At 49.3% G+C, this 16,711-nt stretch overlaps 1 protein-coding gene across 1 annotated transcript in view; it reads left to right on the top strand.

Annotated features, from left to right (window-relative positions):
- Positions 1 to 16,711, top strand: part of Stk40 (serine/threonine kinase 40) — a 47,723-nt gene that overhangs the window by 20,159 nt on the left and 10,853 nt on the right. The window contains exons 3-7 of the mRNA XM_005353252.3: positions 10,204 to 10,323; positions 11,506 to 11,591; positions 11,893 to 12,036; positions 14,242 to 14,469; positions 15,102 to 15,154. Coding sequence (XP_005353309.1) covers positions 10,212 to 10,323; positions 11,506 to 11,591; positions 11,893 to 12,036; positions 14,242 to 14,469; positions 15,102 to 15,154 — 623 coding nt within the window. The 5' untranslated portion in view covers positions 10,204 to 10,211. The remainder of the gene's footprint in view (positions 1 to 10,203; positions 10,324 to 11,505; positions 11,592 to 11,892; positions 12,037 to 14,241; positions 14,470 to 15,101; positions 15,155 to 16,711) is intronic.

Here is a 16,711-nt window from a genome sequence, read left to right as displayed (position 1 = left end):
CAGCAGGCCATAGAGAAGGACAGCAGGCCATAGAGAAGGACAGCAGGCCATAGAGAAGGGCAGGGCAAGACTGTTCATGATACATACAGCGCCCATGACTCATGGGCTCCATTTAGTGTCATGTAAGAGCAGTGAGGTGGGGGAGGTAACCCAGGTCTGGCAGCCTTGCTGGGAGTTTGGGTTTCTGACTAAAACCCAGGAGTCATGGAGGACCTCTGCAACAGCCAGCCGCTGTTGCCACCTGATGAACTCTGTCTGTCCGGCCCATTACCCAGCTGACAGAGGCAGTGTCTTGTCGTTGATGGAGTGGTCCCTGCATCCTTTCCTATCAGCTGAAAGGAGAGCTGTGGGCTGGGTACCCTGCCCTCGGTGCTGAGAATTAGTGAGGATGCGTTGCGGAGATGTGCCACCAGGTGGTAGGCCTGAAGATTGCAGAGTCCTCATTTTCCCTTCTTTCTTGGCTGTATAAGACTAAATCTGTTCACGCCAGGCTGACTCCGGCAGGCAAGAGTGAGGTTTCAGGTTCTCCCACTGCAATTATGCACCCAAAGACAGGCCCTTTTAAGTTTGTGGACTGAGACTTGGGAGCTATTCCAGCAGGTTGGGCTTGTCCTGTGTCTCTGAGAGTACATGCCAAGCATCTTGACTCTTGTCTACCCCTAAACACTTGTATCCTTTATGTAACCCAGAAAACCCAACTGGGGCTGGAGAGATGGCTCAGTGGTTAAGAGCACTGGCTACTCTTCCAGAGGACCTGAGCTGGCTTCCCAGCACCCACATCAGGGGTTCACACTGCCTGTAACTCTAGCTATGGAGGATCCAGGCCCTTTTCTGAGACCTTCCACACATGGTATACACCCATACACATGCATATAAGTAAAAATAAAACTCATTAACTCTCTCTCTCTCTCTCTTACACACACACACACACACACACACACACACACACACACACACACGGGGTGAGGGTGTCTTTATTCTTTGCTGGTTGCCTGTGTCCTCTGTGGCTTTCTTCTCCAGACTCACCCCTTGAATTATGTGCTGTGTGTCTTTAGTTTCTTTTATCTTGCTGTTTTGAGACCATATCTCACTATGTAGACTTGGCTAGCCTGGAATTCAACTATGTAGGTCAAACTCAAGAGAGCCACCTGCTTCTGTCTCCTAAGTCCTGGGTTAAAATGTACACCGCCAGCAAAGACTGGCATTGTAGCTCATGTTGGCCTAGAGCTCACTGTTCGACCTTAGATCAGAACAGTCCTTCTGCCTCAGCTATCCCAGTGCTGGGATTACGGACGTGAACCAGCAGGCCCAGCTTAGTATGCCCCCCTCCTCTTTTTCTTGAAGACAGGGTCTCACAAGTCCACAGTCTGGCTTTGAACTTGAGTTGTGTGGCCGAGAATGACCTTGAGTTGCTGATCTTGAACTGTTCATCTTCCTACCCTGCCTCCTGCATTCTGTGCTTGTAGTTCTATGCCTGGGTCTAGCCTTAGGTTTTCTTGTAGTTCTATGCCTGGGTCCAGCCTTAGCTTTTCTTTAACTGGCATTGATGTTTTTGAAGCAAATAGACCCATTTTGCCGAAAGTACCTCAACTCGGAACTGGAGAGATGGCTCAGTGGTTACGAGCACTGCTGCTCTTATGGAGATCTTGAGTTCAGTTCCCAGCAACAACATGGTGGCTCACAACTGTCTATAGTGGGATTTGATGTCCTCTTCTGGGGTAAAAGTGTTTGTGCAGATAGAGCACTCATACATTAAAAAAAATCATAAGAGAAAAAGTAAGTGGGCTGGAGAGATGGCTCAGTGGTTAAGAGCTCTAGCTGCCCTTCCAGAGGAACTGGGTTCAATTCCCAGCACCCACATGACAGCTCACACCTGTCTGTAACTCAGTTCCAGGGAATCTGACACTCTCATACATAACATTAAATAAATTAAATCAAAACAGTACCTCAATTCATGGTTGTCACAGATTTATTTTGCACAGTTTTGCCAAAAAAGAGCACAAGTAAGTAAGGAATCCATCTTTGCTAAGTGTGCTATCTAAGGAGGCCCATGGTGTTGGTGCTGTTATCAGGGGTAGTAGCGTCTGCCATTTGGACAGGTTGCAGCTTGCTCTTGCTCAGTCGGAGTGAATTTCACAGAACTTTTGACTGTTTTGAGAAATGTGTGCACCTGGAACTAACTCTACAGGAAGTAGAAAGTTTTATAGTGGAAGTGGAAAGGTTTATAGCCCAGCTATGTGCATCTCCCAGCCCTGCTCCACATGAATGGTCTTAGACTAGACGTACTGTATCTTCATTTCAGGTTCTTCCCTAACCCCCACTCTGTACCCAGCCTGGAACCGGATGGCAGAACTGACAAAGATGGCTTCATCATCCTGGATGAGCCCTTATTGTGGTCTGGAGTGTGGTCAGCTGGCACGCCAGTCTTGACCTGCAGAATAGAGTGGCTCTTCTCTGTGAAGGATGTCATACTCTGCCTCCACCCAACAGAGCAGGTCAGCCAGACAGTGGTAGCACACGCCTTTAATCCCAAACTCACCTTTAATCCCAGCACTCGGGAAGCAGAGGCAGGCAGATCTCCAAAACTACAGAGAAACCGTCTCAAAAAAACAAACAAAACCCGGAGCAGGTGTTCCTGTTAACCACACACAGCTGTGCTCAGCCCCAGGCTTTCTCTCTTCCCCATGGGTAGAGCACGGCTCTCAGGCTAGCTATCAACCATTCGGGCCTGTAGTCTAAGGCAGGAGACAGCAGAATCGACACCTCAAGCCAGAGGTCCCTCCTACTTCTGCTCTCTTTAGTTCAGTGACTGTCTGCTTTTCCTTGGACAGGAGAAAGCCAACACTACTGTGGTTGAGCTTTTGTTTGTTTTGTCTTACTGTATAGCCCAGGCTGGCCTCAGATTCGCAGAGATCCACCTGCCTCTGTTGGGATTAAAGGCATGTGCCACTATGCCAATACCCAGCTGTAGTTAAGCTTCTAATAACACAGTTTATCAAATATCCCAACAGGTCCTCTGCTACACCATTTGTGTGAGTTATCCCACTTAATCTGGCAGACAACTGTAGGATAGACAGAAAAAGGCCCTTGCCCACGAGCTCATCACCAATGACAGGGCTGAGTTTGAATCTGCATTTGACTTCAAACTTTGGTTGCTAACATTGCTGATCTCTGTGGCTCTGGGGAGCAGGCGGGGCATGAGTCAGCTGGAACTCGAGTCCTTTTTGACTAAAATACATTATTCTTGCCACAGTGTTCTTGGTCCCCTTGGAGAGTCTGGAGTGATTCTGAACCCAAAGAAAGACTCCTAACCAATGCTTGGCAAATGAGATTCAAACTGAGGGCAGGGCCAGCTGACAAAGGTAGACATGTAGAATCCCTGCCTTCAGTAGAAAATGCCAGAGGTTAAAGACTAAAAGTTCACAGTTAAGGAGCACTTGTTTTTATTGGTTTATTTTTTTGACAGCCTGGAACTTGAGGGTGGGAATTGGACCTGCTGGCAGAGACAGCTTGCGTAGGAAATTGTTGGCTGACCTGACCCTGCAGAATAGACAAAGTCGTTTGGAATAGACTAGTGGGCACTGCTGACAAAAATGGCTCCCAGCTGCTGTGTTCATGGGCATGCACACACACATGTTCACACAGGAAGCATTCAGTGCCCAGGACCGTGGTTTGCCAGGAGGCCAGTCCTACTCTTTTCTTTATTGTATTGGTTTGCAGGGCCTCCCGGCTCTTCAGGGAAAACACCCTAGGACCAAGCTGGGAGGTGTCTGTAATTCTGGTATTCTAGAGGCTGAAGCAAGTAGATTGCTGGAACTGGGGAGTTCAAGACCAACCTGGGCAACATGGAAAGATTCCCATCTCAAACAAGAAAAGTTAAGGAGGTTGAGTGTCTTTCTGTCCATATACAGACTTACTGAGGCAGGAGATTCCCTTTGGGTGTGAGTGGCTGGATCCTTTACAGCCAGGCTTTAGTTCTTTTAGCTGTACTGAATTGAGGCCAGACTGAGCTGGGGGGAACAGAGACTGCTCCTAGCTCAGTACCGTCTGTCTTTACCGCCTGTCTCTCTTTGGAGATGTGGAGGTGTGTTCATGATCTGCTATCAGTGCCTGGCCTCTGGTACCGCCCACCCCTTCTGTACCTGCCGTGTGTACCTACACTCGTAGGCTCTGGGCAGCTTTAGCTGTAGAATCTGCTGTATCACTTACAGCTGTGGCTTAAGTCTCATGTTGCCTGGTGGCTTTAAGGTGAGATGACACTACTGCTTGGACATCCCCTATCTATCCAGACCTGCTCGTAGCTGTCTCATGCTGAGGCCCGCTTATATTCCCCAGGCCCAGCAAAGCCCACAGATCCCCTTGCTTTCAGAATTCCCATTCTAGTTACAACCTGCGCTTGGTGAGGCTGCTGGGCTGTGTTGTTCTTCAGTGCCTTCCTCTCGGGTACCCCATAATTCCTGTTTTTACCTCACTGAGCTTTTGGTTGAGATTCTAAGGGGTGCGGCACTAACTTTCAGGGACAGAACGTGGGAAAGTTGACAAATTCAAAGTTCTACAAACTTCAAAACTGGGACTGTCGAGTTCCTGGGCTTCTGGGACCTCAACCTGGACAACATTAAGCAAAAATCTGAGGGGTGGGGGAAGTCTCCACCCCAGGCTGAGGACAACTGTCCTGGAGGGCAATGCCCAAGTCCTTTTGAGACCTTGGTCACCAATAGTGTTACCATCACCACAGGTGTGGGATCACTCAAACAAGCCTTTCTACAGCTCATTTAGAGATAGACTTGGAGGCCTCCCTGTCAGGATGGCATCTGCAGGAATAGGGGCAAGGGCATGGAGGTCTGTTAAGCCCAGTCCTCCAGTTTTCCCACCCCATCTCTTCACCATGCTTCCTTTGCTTCAGTCAGCTCCGAATAGCAGGAAATGATGTTGAGGAAGGGAGGCAGCCCTTGTAGCTCTTCCCCACCAGCATCTTTCCCTCTCCCTGCCCATCTGCTCCCATCCTTCTGTCTGCCAGCATCTTGGAGCTGTTCCCATGCCATTTGCTTGAGTTGAATCCTGAGTGGGGTGGGAGGAGTCAGGCTAAGCCCACTCATTGTCTGGGCCACAGCTGCTCCCAGCAAACTGGCGTCTAGACTGTGTGTAGGCAAAGCAGCAGCATCTCGACAGATGTGATATGCTCTCAGGGGAACTGTGGAAGAAAGGAGGCCCAGCACCCCAGAGGAGAACAGGACCAAGTGTAGCGATACCAACTACTACCAGAGCTGCTGGCCCTGGCAAGAACCGTCACCAGCGGGGGGGGGGGGGGCATCAAACTCATTACCAAAGTGCTATGGCTCATATGTGTATATAAGATGCTTTTTCTAGGGGTGGTGACAGTCTTAAAACAAGTTCATTGTTACAAATCACTGGAAGTAATGGAGGAAATCACAGGACACCATGAGTGTGAGACCAAGTGAGAGCTATTGGCAATGAGCTGCCAAGCGTGGCTTCTCCGAGGAAGTTATGTGTACACTGGCGATACCTAGGAGTTAGCCAAGCAAAGAGCAGGGACACTGGCACACACTGTCGTCTGACTTCTCAGAGTGTTTCTAAAGCTGTTTCATTCCTCATTGCCTCTGTGACTCTCTTCCAGCATGAACTTACTTTGGCAGAGTTCATAGCCAAATCTAGCCATGGCTCCCACTCTATCCGGGGACTGTTGGACGTTAGGAGAAGCTCGCAGTGACAGGCCTTGTAACCCTCAGAATGAGGAAGCTTTTCAGGATACCAGCAAAGGCTAAAGGAACAGACAGATTTTACTGGATAGCAGTTTTGTTTTTTTTTTTCTTTCTCGAGACAGGGTTTCGCTGCAGCTTCTGGAACTAGCTCTTTTTTTTTAAATATTTATTTATTTATTATGTATACAATATTCTTTCTGCGTTATGCCTGAAGGCCAGAAGAGGGCACCAGACCCCATTACAGATGGTTGTGAACCTGGGAACTGAACTCAGGACCTTTGGAAGAGCAGGCAATGCTCTTAACCTCTGAGCCATCTCTCCAGCCCTGAATAGCAGTTTAAACAGTGACACTTTAATCCACATGGAAATAAAATATGGAGGGCAGAGGCCAGCTGAGTTCAGTCCCCGAGACTCACATGATGGAGGGAGAACGCTTATTCCCACAATGCCACCTCTGCCACGATGTGTGTATTCCTATACATAATGCCACACCCGCCACGATGTGTGTATCCCTACCCACATGCTCATATACACAATGCCACACCTGTCACGATGCGTGTATCCCTACCCACGTGCTCATATACATAATGCCACACCTGCCACGATGCGTGTATCCCTATACATAATGCCACACCTACCATGATGCGTGTATCCCTATACATGATGCCACACCCTCCACTATGCGTGTATCCCTACACACACACACACACTCATATAAATAATGAATGTAGTCGTTTTTACTTTTTTTTTTTTTTTTTTTTTTTTTTGGTTTTTCAAGACAGGGTTTCCCTGTGGTTTTGGAGCCTGTCCTGGAGCTAGCTCTTGTAGACCAGGCTGGTCTCAAACTCACAGAGATCCACCTGCCTCTGCCTCCCAAGTGCTGGGATTAAAGGTGTGCGCCACCACTGCCCGGCTATAGTCGTTTTTTAAATGAAGAACAAAATAAAGGAAATTTAAAAAGAAACATTATGCCGGGCATTGGTGGTGCCTTTAATCCCAGCACTGGGGAGGCAGAGACAGGTGGATCTCTGTGAGTTCAAGGTCGGCCTGGTCTACAGAGTAAGTTCCAGGACATTCAGGGCTGCACAGAGAAACCCTGTGTTGAAAACAAAAAAGAAAAAGAATTATGACTTTAAAAGTAATACGATCAGGACTGGAGAGATGGCTCCGTGTCTAAGAGCACTGACTGCTCTTCCGGAGGACCCAGGTTCAATTCTCAGCACCCACATGGCAGCTGAGACTGTAACTCCAATTCTAAGGGACATGACACCCTCACACAGACCCCTCACACAGACGTACATACAGGCAAAGCACTGAAGTAAAAACAAAAGTATTCCTTTTATTACTCATGAAATGGGTCATTTGCAAGAGTAAGGAGGCAGTCCTGGAGACAGACCTGTGATTCCCTTCCCTATCGGGCTGGCTAAGGGACTGCAGTTGCCATAGCCTTGTTGGGAGCGGCTTGCTACTGTGTGTCAAACTCTGAAAAAAGCATTCACCCTGCTAGGCATGATGGCTCACAAGTTATAAGCTAAACACTTGGGGGCTTGAGAAAGTATCACCACAAGTTTGAAGCCAGCTTGGACTATGTAGTGTGAACTCTTAATCACTATGGGCTAGACATAGTGGTTTTCAACCCGTGGGTCATAGCCCCTTTGAGGGATGAATGACCCTTTTACGGGTCATTTAAGACCATTGTAAAACACAGATTTTTCATTACAATTCATAACAATAGCAAAAATTACAGTTATGAGGTAGCAACGATGATAATTTTATGGTTAGGGGTCACAACAACATTATTATTTTAAGGGTCACAGCATTAGGAAGGTTAGGAACTACTGAGCTAGAGTAAGACTATTTGAAAAAATGATGAAAATAATAAAAATGCAAATAATAAAAATAAAATTCTTCACCCCATTTGACCCCGCAGTCTTGCTTCTTGGCATTTATCCTGAGAGGGAACAGAATGCCAAAAGCAGTCCTTATGAGCTGCCATGGGTTCTTCTGGGTCTGCCCGCCTCTCTGAGCCCTGACTCAAAGAAATAACTATTTCTTTGTCTCCTTCTTTCTGGTGCTGGCCAGAACCTAGTTTGCTTTTCCTAGTACTTTGGTCTCCTTGGTCTTTCTCTCAGGTTCCCTTCTCCGCAGTGGCTGTTTGCGGTGCAGCTAAGCTCCGTGCGCCTTGACGTAACATGGCGTAACATGGCGTTGTTCCTCCCCTCTTCTGGTCCCTCCTCTGCAGAGCTGCTACTATTTACAGTTTGTCTGCCTTGGGGTTTAAACTTTAAAGAAAAAAAGAGCCTGAATCTACAGGCTTATGTTTGACCATAATAAGAAAAGTGAATGGAGATGGATGTCCATAAGGTGAGAGATGACCGATCTCACAGGCCGCCACCGAAGATGGCAGGGGCTTGTATCACCTCAAATCTATTTCAGTGTTTGTTATGATGAAGGTGGAACCCAAGGCCTTGGACACTCTGGGCAAGTGCTCTGTTTTGAGACAGTCTTTCTGTGCAGCCCTGGCTGTCCTGGAACTCTCTATTTAAACCAGACTGGCCTTGAACTCACAGAGATCTGCCTGCTTCTTCTGCCTTCTAAGTGTTGGGATTAAAGATGTGCACTAGGCTTAACTTTTTTTTTTTTTACAGTTTTAATAGGATATATTTCACAAACTATAAAATTCTACCGAAAATAGAGAGAAAGGAAACCACAGAAAGGCATCAGAGTGTGGTTCATATTTTCACAATGATTTCTCTTGCTTTGTGTGACAGTGGAAACCTGGGAGACACAGAAGCTGTCTGGAGAGTGGCGTTTAGCAGGCTTCCTTAGTTTTCACGTTGGCCTGTTTTTTAAGTGTTGGTGCAGGGAATGCCAGTTACTTTTATATGGAAAAGGAAATTACAAGAGAAGTTTGGTATTCTGTATCTCTCTGCCCTGTAGGGAATGGCCAAGGTTACCCTCCTAGCACGCCACTAATCCTCCCACCTGGCCTCCTTAGTCCCTGCCTCACATCGGACTCTCGGCAACTTGGTGCTTTTGCCCTCTGTACGTTTACTTTCCTGAACCCTCTCCCAGGACTGCTAATGCACTTTCTAAGCCCACCCTGTTAACTTTCCCTTGAGCTTTAGCGTGCACAGGGCCTTCCACCTGGGCTCTCCCCACCAGGGTACTGACTTGGAGAACAAGAACTTACATTTCTGTTCTCTGTGTCATGAGGCCGATGTCTTCCAAAACCTGGCCCTCTGTATTTGCCCTGTACTGTAGCCGTAGAGGGGATGGGTTATCAGGAAAGCTACAACCCCATTGATCGGCAGAGACAGTGACCTGCTCTCATTGCTCACTACCCCCAATCCTTCCTTCTTTCCTTCCCTCTTTATTTTTTTCTTCCATTTTTAAGGTTGTTGCTTAGAGCTAGAGAGATGGCTCAGCAGTTGAAAGCACTTGCTGGACCTGGGTCCAATTTTTTTTTGTTTTTTGAGACAGGGTTTCTCAGTAGCAGAACTCGCTTTTGTAGACCAGGCTGGCCTCGATCGAACTCACAGAGATCCACCTGCCTCTGCCTCCCGAGTGCTGGGATTAAAGGTGTGTGCCACCACCACCCAGCCCTGGATTTAATTTTCAGCACCCACGTGGCAGCCCACAACTGTCTTGACTTAGTTCCAGGGATCCAGTATCCTCTTCTGATCTCTACAGGCACCAGGCGCCAGGCAAGCATGTGCTGCCACAGACATATGTGCAGGCAAAATACGTACAAATGAAAAATTAGTATTCCTTATGACGGGCGGTAGTGGTGCATATCTTTAATTCCAGCACTTGGAAGTCGGAGACAGGCAGATCTGAGTTCCAGTACAGCCGGGATTATACAGAAACCCTGTACTGGAAATCAAAAAAGGTATTTATTTAAAAAACAAAAAAAACTTTATCTTGCATCTAATACTTTCAAGTGGTCATGATGGATAGTTCATTGTTAACTAAAAGAAATTTAAGGTCATTCTTGACTACATACCAAACCTTAGACCAGTACTCCTCAATCTTTGTGGGCAAGAAGTATTAAGCATCAGGGTACCCCAGCCCATTACTCCTTGGGTGGGCAGGAGGAGGTGCCACAGGTCTTGTGACTGTGAGCATTGAAGGTGGGGGGGGTACTACTCTAAGAACAACTGCTCAGGGCTGGGGCTGGGCTGCCTGGGCTGATTGCATAGAGGTTTGTCTTCAGGACCCACACAGCCCTGTCCTCTTCTGTTATCCCTCTGGCCCCTTCACCACAGATGCCCCACCCTCACTCGCTGTGTGGTCGTGGCTGCTTCCTTCAAGGACATCTGACTTCCCTGTGTGATGACTCCTGTAGTAAAGGAGCCCTTGGCGCTCCTCCTGAGTGGGTGGGCAGCTGTGTAATATATCCTCAAGTTAGATTGACTGGCTGGGTTTATAGAAGGAAAGTTGTTGGTTTACTCAATGGAAGGATCTTTTCTGTCTTGTCCAGAACTGAGAATGAAGCGGAGAGCGTCAGACAGAGGAGCTGGGGAAACGTCGGCCAAGGCCAAGGCTCTAGGGAATGGCATTGCTGGGAATAATGCCAAGAGAGCAGGGCCGTTTGTCCTGGGTAAGTCTGACCCTGGGGTGCGGGTGGCCAGGGCTCAAGGGCTCTCATTCTGACTTTTATCAGCAGCAAAGTGAGGAGCCCACCACAGCTGTGCAGGACCCTGACCTATCAGTGGAAAACCCAGGACTGAGGTCACTCTGTCAGCTTTTGTTACCACACCAACCAGGAGCCAGGCTCTACCCCGAGATGAGGACTCCAGAGTGTCAGCTCACTCATAAAGGCAAAAAGCCTCATTAGAACCCTTGACCCTCCAGCTAAGGCACTATTTGACTTTCTTGAAAGACATGATTGATTTCAGTGTTTTTGAATAAAATTTCCCTTAACTTCCTGTATTTATTTAGTTTGGGGGAGGGGTGTTTTGAAACAGGATCTCTATGTAGGCCAGACTGGCCTTGAACCCACAGAACTCTGCCTTTACCTCCCAAGTGCTGGGATTAAAGACAAGTGCCACCATGCCTGGCTCTGAACTTCTTATAGGATACTATGGAAACCCTGTGGAACTGAATGTTTTCAGCAGGCTGAGGGGCAGTGGGATGTTCTGCATGGCATCTAAGGCCCATCAGTCCAGGTTGTTGGCCATGACTGCAGGTATTGTGGGCTCTGGAACCAGGGCCTTGGAGAGACTTTGGCTTTAGAGCAGCCTTTGGGATTTCCAGGTACAGCCTAGTCCCAACTTCAGACACTCAGCAAATAGCTCCTGATGGTGCCTGCTACCGGCAATAGCACTGTGCTGCTTGTGGGGAGATAGTGACGAAGATAGAGCACTTCTGCCCTCACAAAATTGAATGTGTTTTTTTGGAAAAAAAGACTTCAGCTGAGTACTTGAAGGAGATGAACAAGATGGGGCACATGGGAAGAGGATCTGTGGATGGTGACATCAGGAAAGGCCTTACTGTTTTTAGCCCAGGCTGGCCTCAAGCTAGTCATCTTCTTGCATGAGCTTCCCGAGTGCCAGGGTTACAGGCATGCACCGCACTAGACACTGGAAAGCCTTTTTGAGGAGTATGTCGGCAAAACCCAGGCATATATCAGGTAGATGTACATTTGTCCTCCTGCACTTTGAAGAGGTAGAACTCTCCACCAAAAGGTTTTGGGGACAGCCCGGTAGGTTTAAAGAGAACATCTAGGAAGAAGGCCTTGTGGTGATGGCTGGAAATTAAGTTCATGATTTATGTGCAATAGGTCCCCGTCTGGGCAACTCACCGGTACCAAGCATTGTGCAGTGTTTGGCGAGGAAAGACGGCACAGATGACTTCTATCAGTTGAAGGTAAGCAAGCACAGGCGGGGCCCCCAGGACCAGGGCTGTCCTAGCAGCTGTCCCTCCTCTTTGCCTTCCCCCTGCATCACCCGTGAGCATGAGTAGCCCCATTTCTTCTGTCTTCTTACAGTCTCACTCAGCTCCTGATTAAAGAGCTCTGTGTGAATTGCAGGCTGTTGAGAAAAGCAGCTGCTAGCCCTGCATGCCTGTGTGGGGTCGGGTGCAGGTATCACCCAGCAGAAGTGAGCGTCCAGCCGCTCTCCCAGGTAAAGGAAAGCATCTGCTCTTTTTCTTGTGTGCTTCCCTAAAGATCCTAACCCTTGAGGAGAGAGGAGAGCAAGGACTAGAGAGCCAAGAGGAAAGGCAGGGCAAGATGCTGCTGCACACCGAGTACTCGCTGCTCTCCCTGCTGCACACACAGGACGGCGTGGTCCATCACCATGGGCTCTTCCAGGTGAGCGGCCCCCAACTCCTTACCCTGCCTGGCCTCTGGTAGAGCTGTACTCTAGGTGACTCCCAGTATTTCTTCTCTACTGACTGTCAGGACCTGAGCAGGAGATTTGGAATCAGGCTAGGGCCATGCTAGCTGCTCTAGTACATAGTGATTTCAGCCTACCAGGATTGGTCACAAGTCACTGTCTCCATGCTCCTTGCAGCTGTGTTGTCTAGATTGGCAGGCTAGACTGGAGCTGAGGTCCCCTGCTGTCAGCTCTCACAGTGTGACTATACCAGAGTCCTTTTGCCTGCCCAGGCATTTTAAGTTGTTCTGCAGATGTCCTTGAGCATCTTTTATGTGACCTCAGGCAAGTCATTTCAGGTCTCTGAGCCCCAGAGAAAGGGGAGAATCAGTGGTATCTGCCGTCAGGATGGTAGGCAAGGCAGATGTGCAATAGTGAACAGGAGGTGCCAGTCCTGGCTCCGTGACACCTGTTCATCATCCCTGGCATAAGGCAGTGGAAAACGCTAATGGGGCTGAAGTGCAGCTGTGCAGCCTGGTGTACCAGTGAGACACCCACCCACATCCACACCTGTCCAGGTCATGTTCTTAGCCTTGCCTTAGAGGCAGCTCCAAATTGGAGAATTTTCCTTAAACGGAGGTGAAGTTGATTTTGTTATCTTGATTCTGATACCTTCATATGCAACTTTAGTGTCCTCATGTGCTTGGTCTTCATTTGTATTCTTTGGATGACAGAACAGAGGTGACCAAAAGTACCTTAAATGGTCATCTGTGTGTTGGACACTGGGTTCAGACCCTGCAACAATGACCAGGCTATCTCTGGCCTGCAGGATCCAAGCATTCAACTTGCACCTGTTTTTGTCACACTTGGGATTCCTTGTAGTAAGGAAAGTGACCAGGGCTGCGGGCCCAGTGTGGCAGCTGACCCCTGACTGCAGCAGGGGGGGAGGGATTGCTAGCTCCCCGTTATGCATGAGGAACTAGACTCATGAGGTGGAGCTGTGAGGCCAGCACTGTATTCTTTGCCAGTTATGTGACTGCTCAGTGGCGCAGTAGCCATGCAGAGAGCCGTTGTCTTACACAGTCAGGGTTCTCAAAGAAACAGAACAGAAGGGGAGTGTATTGACTGGCTCCTAAGCTGTATGTACGTCCAGGTAGTCCAGCAATGGCTGTGAGGACAGGAAGGCAGAGAACCTGGTCGTTCAGTCTCAGTCTGGTCTTCAGCTTGTGTGGGAAACCCAGCTCCGGCACTGGTGAAGGAGTGCCGCAGCAGCAGGGTGGGTGGGCTTGCAGCAAGAGTGAGGGTGAGCAGGCAAAAGCAGTTGCCCTCTCCTTTTTCAGTGTTTTGAGATAGGATCTCATTATGTAGTCTTGACTGACCTGGAACTAGAAATGTAGACAAGACTAGCCTCAAACTCAGAGATCTGCTTGCTTCTGCCTCTTAAGTGCTGGGATTAGAGACATGATCCACCGAGCCTGGCCCTCAATTTCCTTCTTCCATGTCCTTTTACATGGGTTACCACCAGAAAATGTGGCGCACATATTTAAGATTGATCTTCCTGCTTCAAATAATCAGATTAAGATCCCTCACAAGTGCACCACGTGGCATTTAGCTGGTTCCAGGTGCAATCAGGTTGACAACCAGAATCAGCCATCACACACAGGATATTGTGTGTACCCTGAAGATTTCCGGGAGTGACCACCCTTAAACTTCTGCATTCTTATGCCTGGATGGTGGCACACGACTTAAATCCTAGCAGACAGATCTCAGTGAGTTCGATGCCAGCCTGGTCTACATATCAAGTCCTAGGCCAGTCGCAACTACATAGTGAGACCCTGTCTCAAAAAATTGAAAAACAAAGTCATCTGCATTCTTGGCCAGGGATGAAAGCGTCGCTGGTGGTAGCTGGAAACTGGGACTACAGTAGGAGGCTTATACCCAAAGCCCAGTCTCACTGCCGCAGCACTGGACTGAGAGGGCCGGTTCGCTTTAAATGTCCAGTGCGGACCCTTCCCTTGCCCTGAGATATTGAACTTGAGAGCGTTGGGCTTATTGTTTGACCTACAGGAAGCTGAGCATCACCCTAGTCAGGCTGTCTGGGTCTCAGTTTCCCACTCACAGACATTCAGCCACTTCCCTCTGGACCTCTAAAGGGGAGGGTCTTACACCCTGGCCTTGGTCTGTCCCTCCTTCCCTCCCAGGACCGCACCTGTGAAGCGGTCGAGGACACAGAGTCTGGTCGGATGGTGAGGAAGATGAAGAAACGCATCTGCCTCGTCCTGGACTGCCTCTGTGCACACGACTTCAGCGACAAGACTGCCGACCTCATCAACCTGCAGCACTATGTCATCAAGGAGAAGAGGCTCAGCGAGCGGGAGACCGTGGTCATTTTCTACGATGTGGTTCGTGTGGTGGAAGCCCTACACCAGGTGAGGCCCAGGGCCCCACGTGCCACAGTGAAAGCATCCATCTGACTGCAGCTCAGCAGAGAACTGCTTGGTCCTGGCTGCACCAGCTGTGTTTGTAGCCGCGAGTCCAGAGGGAGGGATGTCTGCTGCTCTGGGTGAGGCAGCCACCAGAGCCCCAGGCAGTAATTCCCAGTCAGTCTAGAGGCTCAGTTATAGCCTCCCAGTTCAGGATAGCTATAAGAGACAGGTGCACAGAGTGTCTGAGCTTTGGGGAAACTGGGGTATCAGGTACCCCAAGGTGGAGGGCAGAAGTACTTGAGCCTCATCCAGGGCTCTGTTGGCCAAACCTGGAGTACTCAGTCACAGAAGGGAAGCACTTGCTCCTTGCCCCCCACTCCAGGATGCAGCTTCAGGGCGTGGTTGATGGAGCAAGGAGGAAGGGCTTTCCCATAAGCTGCTGCTATGGGGTGAGAAGTAGCTGAGGAGACTGGCAGGCCACTTCTTACCTGCTTCAGACGCATGCTTGATGAGGCCTAGGCGACAGATCCTAGGGGTTCCTGCCTTCCCAGACCCTGATGAGTCTCCATATTCCAAAGTGAACCCCATCCCACTTCTCGCTTTCTGGTGCAAACCATCTTCCCATTGGTTTTCAGAAGAACATCGTGCACAGAGACCTGAAGCTTGGGAACATGGTGCTCAATAAAAGGTAAGTAAGTATCCATTCTTCCTCTGCATCCCTTTGAGCTGGGCTACATGCTGCAGCCACCCAGTTCTCTGCAGTGTCCGTGGGATTCTGACTCAGAACAGCCCAGCATCCCAGGGCTGGGAATACTGTCTTACTGAAACCAGGAGTTCAGGATCATGGAAAGGAGAGAGCACTGCCCTCCCCCCCCCCAGTGTGGAGCAGAGCTGCTGGGGTCTTGGAAGGATGTGGGAGGTGCAACAGATTGCTTTTTTGGGCACTGGCTCCTTCAGCCATAATAGGGCTGTGGTTTAGGACCCATGGGAGGAAGGACTACTCTGTGGGCTTCCGCAGTCCTAGGAAGGCAGCACTGTGGAGAAGTGGAGCCTCACCCCATCCTTTTCAAATGTGGGTGGTTAGGGGACAGAAATGGCAGCAGCACAGACTTGTATCATGGTGGTGATTTGTTCCATGATATTGTCAGCCCTGGAAGGGCCCTCTGTCCTTGTGCAATAGCCAAAGCCTCCACGGTTATGGGAAAAGGAACTATAGGGAGGTGGGCCACCCTCGAGGGGCAAGGGCCTCAACTTGAAAGCTGCAGCCAGATGCTCCATTGGGTGGTACTGGATAAGGCGGCTAAACTACCCTTCTGTCCACCAGCTCCCTGATGTTGGGACTGCAGACTTGTACCTGGGTGTAGTACCTACCCCCAGGTAGCTTGTCATCTGATGAGGGGGTGCTGACCAGAAAACAAATATCACATTACATACCAAGGACAGTGTGGGGAGCTGGCTGACTGGGAAGGATGAAGCAAAGGTTTGCCAGCCTAAGAGCACGAGAAAGAGATGAGAACCTCAATGTCGCACTCTGCAGAGGGGAGGGGAGGAAACAGGAAATTCCAGGGCTTCTTTGACCCCATCTGTCTAAGTGAGGAGTCAGGGAAGATGAAGGGGCAGGATGTGGGGGTCGGACCTGGCTCAGAGCCCACGCTGTACTGCCTCCTATTTGGAGACTGTGCTGCTTCTTAGTTTTACTTGCTAAGTGAATTCATCCACGCATCCTGTTACCAACCCTCTGATCTTGTTTCTCACGCATTGAAGTGGAGTGATCCCGCCTTGCTGCAAAGAGATGCAAATAGATGTAAAATTGCCAGGTAGGGGTTGGCATTTCCTAAATACAACCTCACCGGCAATTGTAAGAGGGTCTGAGGTTCCTATGAGTGGAGCTCCCACCCTTCCGATGAGGCCCAGGGCCTTGCCATTCCCCAAGGCTTGACTGGGACTCAGGAGAGGAAGGCAGGTGTTGAAGGGTGCTGGCCACCTTGGTCCAAAGTTGTGGAGAGTGTATTGTATTAGGGTGACTTGGCATGTCGATGTGAGGGCTTACAACTGGTTCCTAGCACTCAGAGGCAGGGGCACCACAAGTTTGAGGTCAGCCTGAACTGTATAAGCAAGAAAGACCCTGTCTTTAAGAAACTAATAAGCGGGCGGGGCTGGAGAGATGGCTCAGTGGTTAAGAGCATTGCCTGCTCTTCCAAAGGTCCTGAGTTCAATTCCCAGCAACCACATGGTGGCTCACAAC

This window comes from Microtus ochrogaster, chromosome 10, assembly GCF_000317375.1.
Source record: "Microtus ochrogaster isolate Prairie Vole_2 chromosome 10, MicOch1.0, whole genome shotgun sequence".
Lineage (NCBI taxonomy): Eukaryota > Metazoa > Chordata > Mammalia > Rodentia > Cricetidae > Microtus > Microtus ochrogaster.
This window is presented reverse-complemented; position numbering and strand designations above follow the sequence as displayed.